General features: G+C 45.8%; 1 protein-coding gene across 6 annotated transcripts in view; it reads left to right on the forward strand.

Moving 5' to 3' along the window:
- The window catches only part of PUS7 (pseudouridine synthase 7), a 67,108-nt gene extending 52,107 nt beyond the window's left edge, over positions 1–15,001 (forward strand). For all 6 annotated transcript variants that reach the window (XM_077340344.1, XM_077340343.1, XM_077340342.1 and 3 more), the window contains 11 exons: positions 1,905–2,016; positions 2,991–3,068; positions 3,366–3,494; positions 4,470–4,595; positions 6,083–6,144; positions 7,303–7,463; positions 9,046–9,172; positions 10,219–10,320; positions 11,596–11,725; positions 13,466–13,557; positions 14,361–15,001. In XM_077340344.1, the coding sequence (XP_077196459.1) occupies positions 1,905–2,016; positions 2,991–3,068; positions 3,366–3,494; positions 4,470–4,595; positions 6,083–6,144; positions 7,303–7,463; positions 9,046–9,172; positions 10,219–10,320; positions 11,596–11,725; positions 13,466–13,557; positions 14,361–14,497 (1,256 nt within the window). In that variant the 3' untranslated portion in view covers positions 14,498–15,001. The remainder of the gene's footprint in view (positions 1–1,904; positions 2,017–2,990; positions 3,069–3,365; positions 3,495–4,469; positions 4,596–6,082; positions 6,145–7,302; positions 7,464–9,045; positions 9,173–10,218; positions 10,321–11,595; positions 11,726–13,465; positions 13,558–14,360) is intronic.
- Positions 15,002–18,674: the final 3,673 nt, after the last annotated feature.

Raw genomic sequence — 18,674 nt, forward strand, 5'->3', positions numbered from 1 at the left:
TCCAAAGCCAGGCAAAGGTCATTTCATGTGTTCTGAATGAAATGACTGAGAGTAGATGAAACAGTTCCACCATGAGCAGAGTTGCGCTCTTCTTAACCCACTGATTTATCAGTATGTACTTGTGCATGAGCCTCTTGTGACGCAGAGTAGTAAGGCAGCAGACATGCAGTCTGAAAGCTCTGACCATGAGGCTGGGAGTTCGATCGAAGCAGCCGGCTCAAGGTCAACTCAGCCTTCCATCCTTCCGAGGTCGGTAAAATAAGCACCCAGCTTGCTGGGGGGTAAACGGTAATGACTGGGGAAGGCACTGGCAAACCACCCCGTATTGAGTCTGCCAAGAAAACGCTAGAGGGCGTCACCCCAAGGGTCAGACATGACCCGGTGCTTGCACTGGGGAAAACTTTACCTGTGCGTAGGATTGCTCTGTTAACGTGAAACCTTGGCTTACAAACCTTTCACACCTTGGGTTTTGTGCACTCTTGTGACCAACCTTGACCTGTGGCTTAAATAACCTGATGAAGCCAAGCAGGTAAGGAAAGCATGAAGCATAACTGTTGCTACCTTATCTTCACTGGAGCTGGACTCCTGGCTTGGGACGTTCACCTTTGGCTGGGAGGAGGCTGTTCCAAGTCACCCCCAGCACAATCCTATGCCCATTTAGTCCAGTCGAAACTAATTTGAACCAGTGGTTTAACCCAGGAGTAAGTGTGCCTAGGACTGCAGCGCCAGTGAGCGTCAGTCGGGTTTTGGGCATGGTTTTCCTCTTGTCCGACACTTTAGTCCCTGCACCAAGCTAGCACGAAATGCAGTAAATAGCAGTGGATGGGATGCCAGAGAGAGATGCTTTCATCTGGAAGGGGAAAACTCCATCTGCTGGGAGGGGGGAAGCATCTCCAATGGCAAAATTGATCTGGGAAATCTAGCCTGGGAAATGCAGTTGTTAAGGGAATTACAATGTATGGACTTACTCTTAAGATGCTCAGGAGCCAGTGTGGCATGATGGTTAGAGCAGCCGCCTTCAACTTTTTGACCATGGAGGAATCCTTGCAATAACTTGTCAGACTTTGAGGAGCCCCAGAAGTGGTTTCAGCTGGCCACATCTCCCTGCCATGCCCCCAAAAGTGATATGTCACACGCCAGGGACAGCACCACCCACATTAACAGGGAGGCATGAGAAGGATAGGATGCAGCTTAAGGCAGGAGTAGGTGTACAGGCTCCATCTCTTCTCAGGTGCAGAAATCCCAAGAGAAGCAGGTAGTTTCTTAGCTTGTGGCCGAATCCATTAAGGCAGAAAGGGAAAGCCTGTGGACCCCTCTCTGGAACTCACAGGGACACCTGTTTGGGAATCCCTGAGTTAGAGAATCAGATTGGAACTTGGGGGTCCCGGGTTCAAATATCTGCTGAATACTGAATGATTGCTGGGTGACCTTGGGCCATTCTCTCAGCCTAGCCTACCTGACAGGGTTATTGTGAAGATAAAATGGAGGACAGGAGGATCCCTTTTGGGGAGGAAGGTGGCATGCAAATGAAGTAAATGAATAAAATTATCCTTTTAAATTAGAAATATGTTTCTTCATGGTGTTGTCGTGGCTGGAAAAACGTTTTTGATTTTTATAATTTTCCGATAATGACGGTTTTGTTTTTTAATTTTTTTGTGCTTTTTTGGCCCACTAGCCATTGTTGAAAGCGAATGAGTTGTGTGTTGTGGTAGTGCTGGACTTTGAAGGACTTTCTGGCAAGTTTCTGGCATTCCCGTGTGACTTTTGAGATCTTTTCCGCCCCAGAGTGGAGAATGCAGTGGCAAAGTGTACGAACTGTGGTTTGCAACAAATGCTTAAATGGAAAACCGTGATCTTGTTCCCACTTTTAACACGTTGAATGTTTTAATGTTTTATCTTTAAAGATCCAAGAAAACATTCTTGGCCAAAATCCAGGGGAAGCTACTGCCACTTCGTTTTATACAAAGAAAACAAGGATACTATGGATGCCATCAACGTGCTTTCAAAGTTTTTAAGGTACTGCAAACCTAAGCATAGTGATACCAGCTTGGCGTAGTGGTTAGGAGTTTGGACTTCTAATCTGGCGAGCCGCGTTTGATTCCGTGTTCCCCCACGTGCAGCCAGCTGGGTGACCTTGGGCTCCCCACGGCACTAAGAAAGCTGTTCTGACCAAGCAGTAATCTCAGGGCTCTCTCAGCCTCACCCACCTCACAGGGTGTCTGTTGTGCGGAGAGGAAAGGGAAGGCGAATGGAAGCCGCTTTGAGACTCCTTCAGGTAGAGAAAAGCAGTCAATTTTGAAGGCTGTAGTCGTGTGTATAAGGTGGCACTGATCACATTAGATCACATTGTAGCCTGGCTACTGTTCTAGTATTTTGATTATTGTCAAGGGTATGAATTGCAAAGAATGCTACTTTTATGCATCTTATGTGTATCATGCAAGCTTTCCCCCCCTAATTAGCTGATCATGGATTGTAATAGATGAATCTGTCCATGGTTGGCTCATGACAGCTGTTCACTTCTCAGTCTTTTTTCAGTAAAATATCTCTAAGATGTCCTTCAGTCCCGCTGAAAACTTTGCAGCCATTCCCTTCACATCCTAAATCAGAGTCTAGTGGCCCTTTTAAGAAAAGATCCCACTGGACTCTGATTTTGTTTTGTTGTGCTGCTTCAGACCGGCTACCCACTTGAATCTATCTTCACATCCTAGTTATTCTCACATCCTTCCCATATACCTTAAACTTTGGCTATACGTCCATAGGATGCAGCACCCTGAACTAAAATTCCATTGGATCTTTGGAAGAAGGCCCAGATTACACTACAAAAAATCCAGGCCCTGAATGTAGGCTCTTCTGCACTGTACCATTTGACTGGATTTTATTTAACATATAGATTTAGTCCACTCGCCTCTCCCTCTCTGTCTACTGAAAATGTGTATCCTGCCTATTTTAAAAGAAAGGACCGTGCTAAGTCTTTCTTTTTCTTTTTATAGAGTTAAACCAAATATATTTTCCTACATGGGGACCAAAGACAAAAGGGCTATTACTGTTCAAGAAATTGCTGTTCTTAGGTAAGTAAAAACAGGAAGTTGTTTGGGTAATTGAATACTGAATCTAATTATCTGTGCCCTTGCAGGGTGCAGTCTTTGTTTTACATTGTGTAGGTTTATTTGGGGAAAGCCCAATTTCACACTGAAAGCCAATGTGGAATTCAGTAAGTCCTGCACATTCATTTACTCAAAGCATCCCACAAGTCTCCCTTTATCACAGTCCCGAAATAAGAGTTAACATCCGAATGGTTCAGTATCTTCCAATGTCTCTGTTTCTTCCGGATCTCCTCTCTCCCCTTCCCCCCGTCCCCCATGCAGAATCACAGCACAAAGACTGGCTCATTTAAACAAATGCCTGATGAATTTCAAGCTTGGAAATTTCAGTTACAAAAACCATCCACTGAAGCTGGGAGAACTTCAAGGCAACCATTTCACAGTGGTTCTTAGGTGAGCATGCTGTATCCAGATGGGCCGGTACTTCTTGTAAGAGACGTATGGCTGTAAAAGAAAATCTAATCCAGCGTGAACTGGGGTTCCATGTGTGTTTTTAATACAGTAAAAAGAAGCGGGTTCATTTAAGAGGGGGGCCAAACTATTACAATGAATGATCAACAAAATCAACATTCAAGTTTATTAGCCAAGTTGCCACGTCGGTCTGGCAGCATGAATCACATTTCTCAAGTGATCCTTACGGTTCGCAGTATTCCTGACGTGAATATACTCTGTGGGATGGTTTGGTCATGTGTGAGCACTGTGTGCGTCATCCTTCCTTCCCACTTACCAAAATGCTGACGGGGGCCCGTAAATTGGCACTTTGCTTCCTGGAGTTGACGGCAGCCGCATTAAGGGGCAAATAGAAAAAAAACACACAACTTGTGGCAGACTTGCAATCAGATTCATAGTCAGATACCCATCAGGGGAACATGCCTTCAAAAAACCCACAAAGGTTGTTTGCTTGGTGCTACAACAGGAGAGATTTGAGTTTTCCTCCCCCCCTGCTGTTGCCAGTGAAAGGGCTGCAGCGTGGGTTTATGTGTGTGTGTGTGTGGGGGGGGTCTTTTCAACCCCTTTCTCTGGCTCCATATGCCTTATTGAGTTTTCCCCTCATCATGAACTAAGCCCCGTTGATCTGGAACATAGATTACACCAAGTGTGCAAGGACTGCAACTTGGATATAAAACCTGAGTAACAAATCCATGTAATAAATTATTTGGACCCAGAAAAACAATGCAAGAGCAGGCAAGCTTTTTCTTTCATCAGGCTAGATTTTATACAAAGTGTGGAATGGGATTGGGGAAGGCAGAAAAATGCTCAGGCCTTGATCGTCTGTCTTCTTTTCGGTATCCATGTTGTAATTATTGACAGCTTTTGGCCCTCCTAAGATATGTGTGTTTACCTTCCCCTAAAATGTTGCCTTGCCAGAAATATAACTGGAACAGAAGATCAAATTCAACAAGCCATGCTCTCTCTCCGGGAAATTGGATTCATCAACTACTATGGGATGCAAAGGTTTGGAACAACGGCTGTCCCTACCTACCAGGTTGGCAGGTGTGTTGCCTTTATTTTCTCTGTGAGACATGTGAGCACTTGGAAGCCAATGGATGAGCATTTTGAACTTGGGCAAGATGTGGGTGGATCCAAACTCCTTTGCATGAGCAGAGAGGAGCCTTTACAATCATACAAATCATACATACAGTCATAACAATAATAAAGGTGGAAGAGATCTCCTGGGTCATCTAGTCCAACCCCCTGCACTATGCAGGACACTCGCTCATCCCTGCCACCCCCTTGAACCTTCACAGAATCAGCCTCTCCATTAGATGGCGTTCCAGCCTCTGTTTAATGATTTCCAAAGATGGAGAACCCACCACCTCCCGAGGAAGCCTGTTCCACTGAGAAACCGCTCTGTCAGGAACTTCTTCTGGAGGTTTAGACGGAATTTCGTTTGCATTCATTTCATCCCATTGGTTCTGGTCCGTCCCTCCGGGGCAAGAGAGAACAACTCTGCTCCATCCTCTACATGGCGGCCTTTTAAATACTCTAAGATGGTTATCAGTCATCTCCTTTCTAGGCTAAACAGACCAAGCTCACTCAACCTTTGATTAATTAATTTCCCTTTCCCATCTGCAAACCGTTGTGCTGTTTCTGCTGCCATTTCCATGGGCGTCTTGCACTGAGTGTCTTTTCAGGAGATACTAAGGGGTGATGTAGGAAAGAGGAAAAAGGAACTCTGTATGTGTTTCTGTAGATCCAGTCCAGAGACATAATTATCTTGCTAGATGACCTTGAACAAGTCCCTGGGTTAGACACCCCCCTAGATTTTCATGGGCACAAGGGAAAGCATTTTTCACCTCCTCTCCCTTTTTTTTTTACTGGCAATACTAAACACCCCCAACACTGCTTTTGGAGGATGCTCCCCCTTGAGGTATAACTGGGAAGGGTGAATTGGAAAGAATTGCCTTGCTGCATAAGTCTGGCCAAATCTGTGAACTTATTTCTCTGCCTTAAATCCTTGTCTGTACTAGAAATAGCAGCTAAAAAGGTAAAGGTATCCCCTGTGCAAGCACCGGGTCATGTCTGACCCTTGGGGTGACGCCCTCCAGCGTTTTCATGGCAGACTCAATACGGGGTAGTTTGCCAGTGCCTTCGCCAGTCCTTACCGTTTACCCCCCAGCAAGCTGGGTACTCATTTTACCCACCTCGGAAGGATGGAAGGCTGAGTCAACCTTGAGCCGGCTGCTGGGATTGAACTCCCAGCCTCATGGGCGGAGCTTTCAGACGGCTGCCTTACCACTCTGCGCCACAAGAGGCTCATCTAGAAATAGCAGCTAGGATATAATTATGGAAGAGATTGTATAAGAAAAACGAAACACAAGCTTGATATGCCAAGGCTGGTCTATAAAGATTAAAATTTCATTTTACATACCTGTGTGCTCTCTGCCGAGACTTTATTCAAAACATTTATGAAATTCCTGCAGATATTTTTCTTTTGACTTCAGAACATTAATAATGGTTGGTTGGCTTTTAAATTTCAGAGCTATTCTACAGAATAACTGGAACGAAGTAATGGATCTCATACTAAAGCCACGTCCTGGAGGTGAGCATTAAATCCTACACAGATTTCATTGAGTCCTGCATAGGAAAACGAGTGATAACACGTGTGCCATAGCTGCATGCTGGCTTTTAGTCTTTGAAATCTGTCTGTGATTCTTAACTGATTTCAGAATGTTATCCATAAATAAAAGAATTTCGTCTCCTAAAGTAGCGGTCCCCAACCTTCTTGTAGTCGGGGACAGCCTCTGAGGGTGGGAGAGAGCCGGCGGCCCGGCCACAGCAGCTGCATGTAAACGCGCATGCGCAGTTGCCGCACATGCACGTTTTCTCCACTAGGTGGCGCTAATGCGTAGAATAGCCGCACGTGCGCGTTTTCGCCAGCAGGGGGCGCAAACACGCGCACGTGGCGGCTCCGCGCGTGCGTGTTTGCATCGCTGGCGTGCCAACGGCCCGCCTGCGTCTTCCCCCCTCGCTATGGGGGGGGAGGCAGGCGCAGCCACTGGCAGCCCGGTACCATGGCCTTAGCGGCCTGGTACTGGGCCGCGGACCGGGGGTTGGAAACCCCTGCCGTAAAGTTAAATAAAATAATGTCATTGGATGCAATTCTTATTAAAATTAAGTTCAGCCCTATGCTAAAGGTATGATTACAAATAGTGTGTGTGGTGAGTGTGTGTGTGTGTGGGGGGTTCCTGGGAAAGAGAGATAATTCACATTGTTCAGTAGATTTCTGCCCTCCGTCAAGATTCCTGTCCCATTCTAGATTTTTGCCTGTCCAGGTCAGCTCAGGAAGAAATTGTGTGTGGGGGGAGGGATAAACCCATAGATTTATGGTTTATACCAGGGGTTAGAAGCCTAAGACAGGCAATCTTCTTTGCAATAAATCAGATACCTGAATGTATTGTGCAAAGACGTAAATCAAAAGAACAGTTGGTTCATAAGAGACAGACACTGGTTTTAATTAAACAAAACTAGCCTAAATATTTTTGTACATTTACAACGTATTTGCCGTATTTCAGATGATTAATTTAAATGTGCAAAGTTCTGAAATTAAGTTTCAACATTATGTATTACATAATATTATATATACATTATTATATATCCGTTACCATTCTCTTATGTCTGGACGTTCCTGATGCACTATTTTAAGACTGCAAACATTTGTGCGAGGCAAATGTGCTAAAACTTCAAATTGTCATTGCAGCTGAAAAGGGGTACCTGGTTAAATGTCGAGAGGAGTGGGCCAAGACCAAAGACCCAGCGGCTGCCCTCAAAAAGCTGCCCGTGAAGAGATGTGTGGAAGGCCAGTTGCTCAGGGGACTATCCAAGTACGGGCTGAAGAATATCATATCCGCTTTTGGCATAGTAAGTGTGGTTTGCGGTGATTATTTGAGAATCCCCTCTGAGCCCTCACAGTCTCTGGAAAACAACTCAGCGGGTGGAGTCAAGCTTAGATGCAGCAGAAAGCAACCTGCTGGGATGTCTTGCCAGATATCAATTCCTCCCCCACGACACACACACTTTAAGAAATCTTTTTAAAAGGTTTGCCTGGCGGAAGAGCTCCTTTTTGCAGGCCCTGTGGAATTGTTTTAGGTCCGGCAGGGCCCTGATGTCCTCTGGGAGCTCATTCCACCAGGTGGGGGCCAAGACTGAGAAGGCTCTGGCCCTGGTTGAGGCCAGCTGGGCTTCTTTAGGTGTTTTTGTCAGTCAGCATGACTGCATTTATAATTCACCTGTGGACTTCCCAAGATGGGAGTTGCCAGACTCCAGGTAAGCAGGGACAAATGCCAAAACGAGTTTCCGGATTAACAAACCGCTCATTTTCGAACACTTCCTCAGTGGCGTTACCTAAACACAAATGTACTTAATGGTTAATCCAGAAATTCGTTTTGATGTTTGTCCCTGCTAATCAAGCCTAATAAACAGACATAGACTTTTCTTAACAGACTTTATTGTGCGGCAATTTGTCGGACCCTGTTCTTCTTTTTGACTTTGTTGGACCGCCAGGAATTCCTTTGGAACAGGTAATTCCTTAAACTGGTAAGAGCAGATAAGCGAAGAAGCTGGCCGACTGGCCACGACGAAGAACGAAGTAGAAGAGTAGTCTTTAATTGAGATTCAGATCAGTACATAAAGCCAAACTGTGGACCAGCGAAAAGACACATTTTCACAGCTTTCCTCAGCGGCCTCGTGATGTTGAATCAGAATAAAAGTAACAAGCAGCAAATGACTTGCAGAAAAGATCTTCAGTGGGGGACTGAGTAGCTTTGTAGGCGAAGCCATCAACTGGAAATGCCGGGGATGGAACCTGGGCTTTCTGCATGTCAAGCAGAGGCTCTTCCAATGAGCCAAGAATGAGACTCTAACATACAGCTGTCTTCTACTGGCTCAGATCCTCCTTGGTCCATCAAGGGCAGGACTGTCTACTTAGACTGGCAGCAGCTCTCCAGGGGCTCCGCTCTCGGAGGTCTTTCCCATCACCTACTGCCTGGGCCTTCTGCCTGGAGGTGTTGGGGACTGAGCCAGGGACCTTCTGCATGCCAAACAGAGGCTCTCCCATTGAGCCACAGGCCCTTCCTGCAGCTCTCCAGGGTCTCAGGCAGAGGTCTTTCCCATCACCTCCTGCCTGTGGGGCCAGGACCGTCAGTTTATTGGTGTTAGAAGAGCGTAAAGCTCTGGGGTGCAAACTTAAATGGACTCCGGGGAATGGTAGAGGACAGGAAAGCCTGGAGGATCATTGTCCATGGGGTCGCGATGGGTCGGACACGACTTCGCACATAACAACAACAAAAGCTCTGGGGGGGGGGCGTAGGTGGAGAGGCGTTTTTTCAGATACTCAGAATCATCTGGTTGGAATACAGACGCTTCCTTTCTTGTTACCTGAGTTACAAATATATAACTCCCACTTGTCCACGGTTAAATCACTTTTCTTTTCCCCTGTGCACAGATCCCAAGAAATAACCGTCTGATGTACATTCATAGTTATCAGAGTTATGTGTGGAATAATATGGTGAGCAAGAGAATAGAAGAATACGGACTCCGAGCAGTGTCAGGGGATCTTGTACTGAAAGGAGGTAAAGTCTCAGCACGGTTTCCAGTCAGCAACATGCATCAGACACTCCCTCTGTAAGGCATTTGGGTACAGCCCGCTGAACACAGGCCAGGTTAAAACTCCTAAGAGCAAACTCTCATTGCAGAGTTGATTGAAAAATGGAAATGAATCCAAAATAAGTTCAGAAGTTTCAAAATAGGCTCGTATTTTAAAAGTCCCGGGAGCTACCTCCGAGAGCAGAGCGCTGCTTGTGAAAGTGGCTGCCCCAACTTCTCTTAAAGGTTGTGGGACCCTTGAAAATGGAAGGGGGGGAGGCAAATTGGTAGAAATCCCCTTGATTCCTGCCTTCTGTGCTTTATTCACACAAGCCTTGGGGAAAGGTGTTTCCCCTTTCCCACGGCAGCTTCCCTCCAGTCTCAAGGCCCCCCTGCCCTCAAAAATGTATGTGCAGGGAAGGGGCGTGCAGGAGGCTGTTGGAAGAAAGGGAAGGCAGCACAAATCTCTTCTGCAAATTGGCTCATAGTTGTTCGGGTTCAATCCAATTAAAAAAAAAAACCTTCAGAATATTAATTGTTTTTCAGTTTGTGTGACTTCTAATTAGCCTGGATGACAATGATGAGATTAATCAGCAAGACAAGGAGCATTTAAAAATAAAATGCAGCACCAGGCAGCATTTGGATCCCGACCAGTCCTTTTGAACAGATCTCCTAGAACAGGGGTAGTCAACCTGTGGTCCTCCAGATGTCCATGGACTACAATTCCCATGAGCCCCTGCCAGCAAATGCTGGCAGGGGCTCATGGGAATTGTAGTCCATGGACATCTGGAGGACCACAGGTTGACTACCCCTGCCCTAGAATCCTGCTGTTGTTCAGACAAGCCGTAAGAATTTGTGTCTGAAATTTTAATTAAATGATAATGGAGTCAAAATTTAATGGTGAAAACTCTTCTTGAATAGTTGCTTATACCGTTGAATCCTGTTGCTTCTGCAGTGTTTAAGGGGGGGAAGAATAACTGTTTAGGGAAAACCATGTTACTAGAAAATGACTTTTTAAAAATATATTTTGGAGGTACCGCTGTTTATATTGAAGAAGCAGATGTGGACGGTTACAGCATCCATGACGTGGTGATGCCCTTGCCTGGGTTTGATGTCGTCTATCCAAAGCATAAAAGTAAGCATTTTTCCGTCCCTTGCTGATGTGGCAGGTTTGGCTTGGTTCTGGTTGAGGCCAGCGTGGCGAGGAAGATCTATATGGGCCCCTTCCAGGATAGAGCAGAGGGAGTGGCAGTTTGCTGGTTCCATCTGCGCCCTCTTCCCACCCCTCCAGGAGTTTATATTGGGGGGAACGAGGGTTAAGGGTGGAGTTAGAGTTTTTCTGCCGTATCTTTTTGTTTTATGACTGGTTGTGTTATGTTTTATGTCCGGGGGGGTTTTATTGGGTTTTATATTGGACAACTGTAACCCGCCACAAGCTGTTGTGTGCTGTTATTACCCGCCACAAGCTGTTTGGGAATGGCGGGTAATAAATAATAATAATAATAATAATAATAATAATAATAATAATAATAATAATAGATGTTTTGGTGGCTGGGTCATCTGGCAAAGCACATGAATAACCTAAAACAGTTGGTGATAAAAGCCTGGAGTTAAGTTACAAGACGCTGTCACGGTAAACCTCATTTTAACCCAATTTAAATACAAAATTAAAGGGTAAATCACAGTGCAAAACTGAAAAGTGACTTGCAATGCAATCCTGTACATAATAGTTGCAGTCTAAGCCATGAGGTTAGACTGAATAAGTCTATATCGGTTTGCAGTGTAACACAGGGAGACTTACTGCTGAGGATGACGCATATTCCTTTGTTGCAAGGCAGCAGTCTTATCATATCAAATTAAAGCAAAAAAATAAAAATAAAAAGGAGCTTAGAAACCCAAGGGGACATTTTCTCCACCCTGGATGTTCCATGATAACATAGAAGTTAGAGTACTTAAACTAAAGATTCCCAGTGGGGGGTAGTGAGAAGCTGCTGAGTTGGAGTCCATATACAGCTTTGATACTATCAATCTTAGTTTTAATGCCAATTAGAGGGGGTTAGGGCACTACAGAAGGCCATTGTTTCTCCTGAGCAGGACAGCACAATGCCCAAACAGGCACTGCCCCAAAACAGCCATTGGGGCTACGCCCCAGTTGGGGCACAGCAGCGACAGGTGGTGGGCCAGGCACTGGGGGTCTGGCTCTGGCCAACCACCGGCCTGGGTGTGCCTGTGAACGCCACTGCACTCCATGGCTGCCATGTGTGGGAGGAGGGCAGAGTCTGGAAGCGGGATGCTGAGGCCCGGCGGAAGCCCTTCGGGGGGGGGGGGGCAGGGAGAGACCGAAGGCTGATCTGGGGAACTGGTTGTGCTGAATTCTACCCTCTGTGTCAATACGTATGCTTTATTGCAGTTGGAGAAGCTTACAGGGAAATACTGGCCGCTGACAATCTCGATATCAACAACATGAATCATAAAATTAGAGACTACTCGTTGTCTGGCGCATACCGGAAGATTATCATTCGGCCTCAGAATGTCAGCTGGTAAGTTCACAAGAGCGACCAGGATCCCGAGAGCCAAGTGGCTTCGGGCGGGTGCCGAGGAGGACTTGGGAGTGGCAAATCGTGTACCGATTGTTTTTTAAAACGGATGGGATTGCTGCCAGCAAGGGCCGCATGAAGCCCTCTGGTGCGCCTAATCTAGGAAACGCCAGGCCCCACCAAAGCCTGTGCTGGAGATCAGTAAAGCAGCACTTGACAAACATCAAAAGACATGATTTCTGCACCCAGGTCAAACGTGATGAGCTAAGAGCAGCTAAGAGGCAGAACAATGACATCCCCCTCTGAAGGATGCTATAGCCCCAACCTAACTTCGACTATTTGGCTCTGTGTCTGCTCCTTCCAGTGGCCTCAGATGGAGAGGGAAGTGGGTTGGCAGAAATCCATCCTAGAACCATAGAATCATAGAGTTGGAAGGGGCCACACAGGCCATCTAGTCCAACCCCCTGCTCAACGCAGGATCAGCCCTAAGCATCCTCAAGCATCCAAGAAATGTGTGTATCCAACCTTTGCTTGACGACTGCCAATGAGGGGGAGCTCACCACCTCCTTAGGCAGCCTATTCCACTGCTGAACTACTCTGACTGTGAATTTTCCCCCCTGATATCTAGCCTATATCGTTGTACTTGTAGTTTAAACCCATTACTTCTCTGGTTCCTCCAGGGTCAGCCCTGGGTAGCCCTTGGGAGGGCAACCTCTGTAATACCAGTCCTCCATGGAATTCCTGTCTAGCTTTAAGAGTGCTCGTTAACTTGAACAGGAAAACTTCTTTAAAAGCAAACTCCTTTATTCAGAGACGTAGACATCGTTACAAAGACAGGAATGGCGGATCTTGGAAATGACTCCCCTGATAAACCCAAGCCCACCTCGTTCCCCCCTCCCTTGGGAAGGTGACGGCCTGCATTTCAAAGGAGCGCAAACATTTGGTGCAATCTAAAACTACAGAGGCGTGGCCAGGATAGGGAGGCTGGGGAGGATGAGCGAACCTGTGGGAACTGAAACCATGTTTGTCCTTGCAGCTCAGGAACTGGGAGGTATCACAGACTGACAGAGGCAGGGCAATTAATGGATCAATCACAAACATCATGGCAGAATATTGGGGGACTCTGCTATTGACGGGGGGGGGGGGGGAAGGCAGTGGCAATCCACCTCTGAACGTCTCTTGCCTGACAGCTGGACAGTCTTTGGCTCTCTTGGCTATATTACATATATTTAGGTGGCATATAAATCCTTGTTCGTGTTTCTCACACTAGTAGTCAGGCGCTATTTTGGTTGCCCCTACAGCCTCATCGGGTGGCTACTAGGCTTGTGTGCTTCGCCCGCTTTGGGGGCCGTTCATGGCTTTGGGCGTGAATGGCCAGCGAAGCGGCTGAACCACACAAGCCTAGACTGGCTACTTTAATGGAAAGGAATCTCATCAGTCCATCTGCTTTTTAGGCACGTCTTGGAGTAGAAAGGGTGTGCAAAGCATGTTGGGATATTAGTTAAGAGATGTCCACTAGAATCGGTATGTAAAAATTGTACAGGGTGGAGGGATCTTTAATTCTGAAGAGTTTGAGAATTTGGAAAGTGCTCTATATGTGTGTGTTATCTTTGAAGATCGAGTGCTTTGGAGGATCTTCCGTTTACTGCTCTGCTTGATTACATCTGATAGGGTAGAATACACATACAGAATTTCTTGCCATACCCAAGCTTATCTTAAGTCTGACTTTCTATTTTAATAAAGGGAGACGGTTGCCTATGATGACCCTAAAATCCCATTATTCAATACGGACTTAGATAAACTGGAAGGAAAACCACCTGCAGTCCTTCTAACAGGTGAGAATAAAAATGTTTCCTAGTCTTTATGTGGCATATTATGATGGGTAGCATTGGTAAATGGATTGATTGATGGTTTAGAAGTTCCACTTTAAGCAGCTGTTCTGATGGGGGGGGGAGGGTTTGAAATCTTTCAAAATAAGCCTTTTCCAGAAGCGAAATTCTGCAATGCGGTGAGAACCTGTGAGACTGAGATGCACTCTCTTCACTCTTACTATTCCTGCAAGCATCTTCTATTGATGGGTTTAACACGTAGATTTGGATAAGGGGCGGGGGGGGGGGGGAGCCAGTGTGAGTGTATTGAGAAAGCTTCTTTGTTGGTAGACCATTTTTAATTGCACATTTCCTTTTCAATAAGACAGCCCAGTTCTGGGATGCGCATTGTCATCCGAATCACATCCTGGGGGAAAGCCTGTACCACAGGCCTGCAGCATTCCAGTGGGTGGTGTGGCTTATGCACCTCTCTCTCAAAATCCTCCTAGCTGGAGGGGAGGAGTTCGTCTTCACTTAATGGACACCAAAAGGAGGGTATTTTCTGCAGCCTCTTCTGTTTAATAGCTTGTAGGCATTTTTGGAGATTTCTCCTCCTAACCTTCCAACTAGCTGAGAGATGACATGAAAATGAATAGGCGGGGCACGTGGAAATGAATAGGAAGATCAACATCATCTCAGCAAACAGCGGATAAAACTTGGTTGTTCTTGGTGCTATTTTTTGGAAGGCAATTAGTACAGGACTACAGAGATCTATAGAGATATAGAAAGTTGTATGGTTTCCTAATGGATCTTTGGCTTCCTTGTGACAGAAGGAAAATACACTGCTCTGAAGATGGAGTTCTCCCTCCCGCCATCGACGTACGCCACCATGGCCATTCGAGAAGTTCTGAAAATGGACACAAGCATAAAAAACCAGACACAGCTAAACACTGTGTGGCTACGCTGAAGGTCTCGGGCAGCGCCTGGATAGATATGTGAACATATGATATTGGTTTCTTATGTACTTCTTTTAATGTGATTTCTAACAAAAACGGTATTTTTGTATTCGGTTTGCAGCTTACAGTTTTAGGCTCCTCGTAACACGGTGTTTGTAAAAATTGAACTTTTGTTTTTAAACATTCTGAGCAAAAGTGGCGTCTGAGCTGTTTGCACAGCATCACTGGATCCTCTTACGGGGAAACACACGGCTTTGTTAGCCATTTCAGATTCTTAGGAACTTTTGGAACAGAAGAAAACTCATTGAAAGCATGCACAGTTCTGCAGCTGAAGAATACCAATTAGAATAAAGTGCTGAAGAGAGCAGATTTATATCCAGCAAACAAATGTATTTAGCCTCAAGAAAGCCTGTACAATTTATGCTCCCAGCCGATAATGTTCATATCTGATGATACGTACAGCTGTTTTTATTTGAACTACAGCTTTTATTAAACATTGTGCTTTTTTTTTTTCACCACTTGTGGAAACTTGTACTCCATGACAAGTAACGAAGTAAGCAAACCACACAAGAGGTTATCATCTATAAACCCCATTCTGCTCCCACTGTATGGCTTGTCCATTGCTGGCAAGGGGGTGAACAAGAAAGGGCGGGATTAAATTTGACTGTCCATATTGCATTTATTTCATTTTCAAACCAAAGGAAGAAAAATCAAGTTTCGCATGGAATACAACGGGCACTGGAGCTTGGTGATGGGAAGAAGGGGAGGGGTTGTCCAGTCTGTAAGGGCATGGGGTTGAATGTGTGTGTTGCGTGGGAGGTTGTGGTGGCATGGTGACAAATGGGGGCGTGGGGGCGACAGGTGTCAAGAACCTGTATCAGGTCTTAATTGATCAGCCAATCCATAAAGTGCAGTCTTCGGAGGAAGGAGATCAAATTGGGGTTTTCTGGAAAAGGGATCCGCCTGCCTTGGGATAAGCCGAGGAGAGCTGGGTATCAGCACTGGCAAGGTCGTTCCGGGACGACTAAAATTCCAGTAGTGTGTTCTACATGTATCTTCTGGGGAAGAGGGGCTCGTAAACTGAAAAGCATCATCCCCCATGGAAGCCTAGACCCATGTCCACCATGGAGTAGCAGTGATGGGTTTTTGCTGAGGAAGGGGTGGCAAAGAGATCCACCAAGGGGAATCTCCACAGGTTGAAAACTGGAAGCAGGTACTCGTATCCCGGGGACCAATTGTGAGACGGGAATGAAGGATCTGCTCAGAGCATCAGCTTGTAGGTTCGGCTCCCCTGCAATATGCATCGCCCTGAGATCTATCCTCAGACTGACTGCAAGGTCCCAGAATCTCAGTGCCTCCCGACGGGCCAAGAAGAAACTCCCCCTTGCTTGTTGAGGTAGAACATAGAAGATGTGTTTTTGGTCTGTATTAAAAGGTTCTTGCATGTCTGAAGGTTCTTGCTTCTTCAGCATATCTGAAAAATGTGTTAGGGCCAAGCAAACTGTATGTAATTCCAAAAAGTTAATATGGAGTATCTGCTCAGATTGTCCTTTCCATACAGTGAGCACCCCAGCCCATGAGGGAAGCATCTGTAGTTACGAGCACATCGTGAAACGATGAACCAAGCGGTACACCCTGTAAGGTGCTTGTTTCCAGAGTTGACCAAAGGAGGGCATTCAGAATAGTTTGGGGAACCATAAGATGATGAAAGGGGCCACTTGAACCGGGAGCAAAATGTCGGAACCAGTGGCATATATGGTTTTTCCTACCGAAATGCAGGACTTTATATTTGTCCCTATTGAATTTCGTTTTATTAAGTTTAGCCCACTTCTTGAGCCTATCAAGATCATCCTGTATCCTGATTCGGTCTTCGGTTGTGTTTGCTACCCCTCCCAGTTTAGTATTGTCTGAAAATTTAATAAGTACCTCCTCTCATCCCTCATTGCTATCAACACACCTAAATGATCCATCTTGTGCCATGGCGCTAATGTACTCTTCTACTTTCATCACAAAACTGAATTCCTGATATATTTTCTTTGTGAGTTGTGTCTTTCTGTGCTCTTTCTACAGGGGGCACTGATTAAAAATTGTCTAAATAGGCCTACAGATGTATCCCTCTTTCTCTTTTGAAGTTGGAGACTTCACCAATTTGTCTGGTGGGAGACACTGAAATTCTATTATATAGCCTTTGTGGGATAATCTCCTGTGATTATCTGTCCACCAATCTTTGAACAAGGTTCATCTGCCTCTCTCTGGTGCTGCCATGCAGTCATTGTTTTGGCTGTTTCTGCTCTCTTATCTTGCTTGTCTCCTTCACTGGGTTTCCTGTTGTTGTAACCTCGAAAGGACTGCCGGTTGTACTGTCAATAAGGCCTTTTGCCTTCCTGGCGGTATCCGGGTTCTAAAAGTGGAAGATGAACCCGGTTGAAACCTATTGGACCTTCTCATTGAGCCAACAAAGACTTAGTAGAGCTCTTGCTCTGCTACCTTACCTGGCTAGAGGCAGGAGAAAGATGGGGAGGATTGCAGTGCATGTCAGGAAGAGAAGGGGCGGTGCCTTTCTTTGAGCGCCTCCCTCCCAGAGGCGGGGTTGAAAAAACCCATCTCAGATGTCTGCGTTAAAGGGATTACTTCCCTGCATAGAGGAGGCTCTACGGAGACAGATTGAGCTTCCTCTGAACTAGTCCCCACAGGGAATCAACCAGGGTTTTCTATCAGCTCCTGCCTCCTGAGAAGTCTCTGAGGAAGCCCGCTTGTCAGATGTCCTCTGCGCCAGAGGGAGCAGGATGATGTATTGTTCTTTGTAATTTACAAAAATTATCACACAACTGAGGAAGTCCAATGAAACTAGTTCATACCTAGGATACTAGTCTTCGTTGGGCTTGATTATAAGAGACTTTTCTTCTCGCTCGGCTTAATTTTGACCTCCAGTTGAAAAACATTTTCCAGAAACATACAGGCTTTATTGAGTTACACTCCCCCCCCCCCTGCTTGCACATATCTTCCCATGTATATTTCTTTGTCATCTTAGCCTGATGACATCTACTAGCATTCCTCCCCCCCCCGAACCCCGTTCCATCTGATATGCCCACTGGTTAAATCGCAAGGCGATCTTAAGTCCAGCCAATTTGTCAAGTAACGGCTATATATTCAATGGTTGCAAATTTAAATGTTCTGTAATGTTGATGCAATTTACTGAGCTTAATTTTTGGAGTGCATTGTATCCCATATTATACTGGAGTATGTACTGTGCTGTGAACAGCCACAAGTGAGGGTGGTGTAAAAATGCAATAAATAAATTTTTTATTGTATTTATATACCGCCCTCCCCAAAGGCTCAGGGCAATTTACATGAAACAATACAGGTAAATGGGAAACTCATTGTGCAGATTTTGCCTATAACCACAAGAGGGCAGCAAATCCTCAAAGGATTCAATATCCTACACTGTTCTACCAGGAGGGAAAGTGACAAGGTATAACCCAATCTTAGCTCAAACGCTGAATGGGGTTGATCCAAGGAAAACTAGAGAGGAAGGTAGTGAGTGGCAAACCACCCCTGAATGTCTCTCGTCTTGAAAACCTATCTAGGGTGGCCACAAGTCAGAGGAGACTTGATGGCACATCACACACCTATATGACTGGACCTTTACGTATTACAGGCAGGTTGGGCATGGGAGTTTGGGTAAACTGGAGCACATCAGTGAACTTTTAAACAGCCTCTTCTCTCTAGGAGAGGCTGCCCGAAGGAGACATGCAAGGTTCTGTTACTTCCAAGCCTCAGTAAAAGGCAGCCAGGAGCACCATTTTTACAAACCGGCTTCTAAAACATGCATTGGTTAGAAGCTCTGGGGACATTCCCCTGCAAGTGTGCATTGCAGAACGTTGCCTTTCGTGGGGGTGAGTGACCCCTGCTAAGAGGTTTGGGGGAGGTCTTTCATGATTGTGCATTACTGGCTCCTGGGACTGCACAATGTAATGGATTGCAGTTAGAGTCAGAGTCGGAAGAGACATCCAGGGTCATCTAGTCCAGCCTCCTGCGGAATGCAGGAAAACCACAACTACCTGCCCACAGTGACCCCTATTTCGTGCCCAGAATGATGCTCCCCCCCCCAAAAAAAAACAAAAACAATCCCTGTCCATTCAGGCCTGGAAGAAATTTGCCTCTGAACCCAAAAGTGATGATCGGCAT

The sequence above is a fragment of the Paroedura picta genome, chromosome 5 (genome assembly GCF_049243985.1).
Source record: "Paroedura picta isolate Pp20150507F chromosome 5, Ppicta_v3.0, whole genome shotgun sequence".
NCBI lineage: Eukaryota > Metazoa > Chordata > Lepidosauria > Squamata > Gekkonidae > Paroedura > Paroedura picta.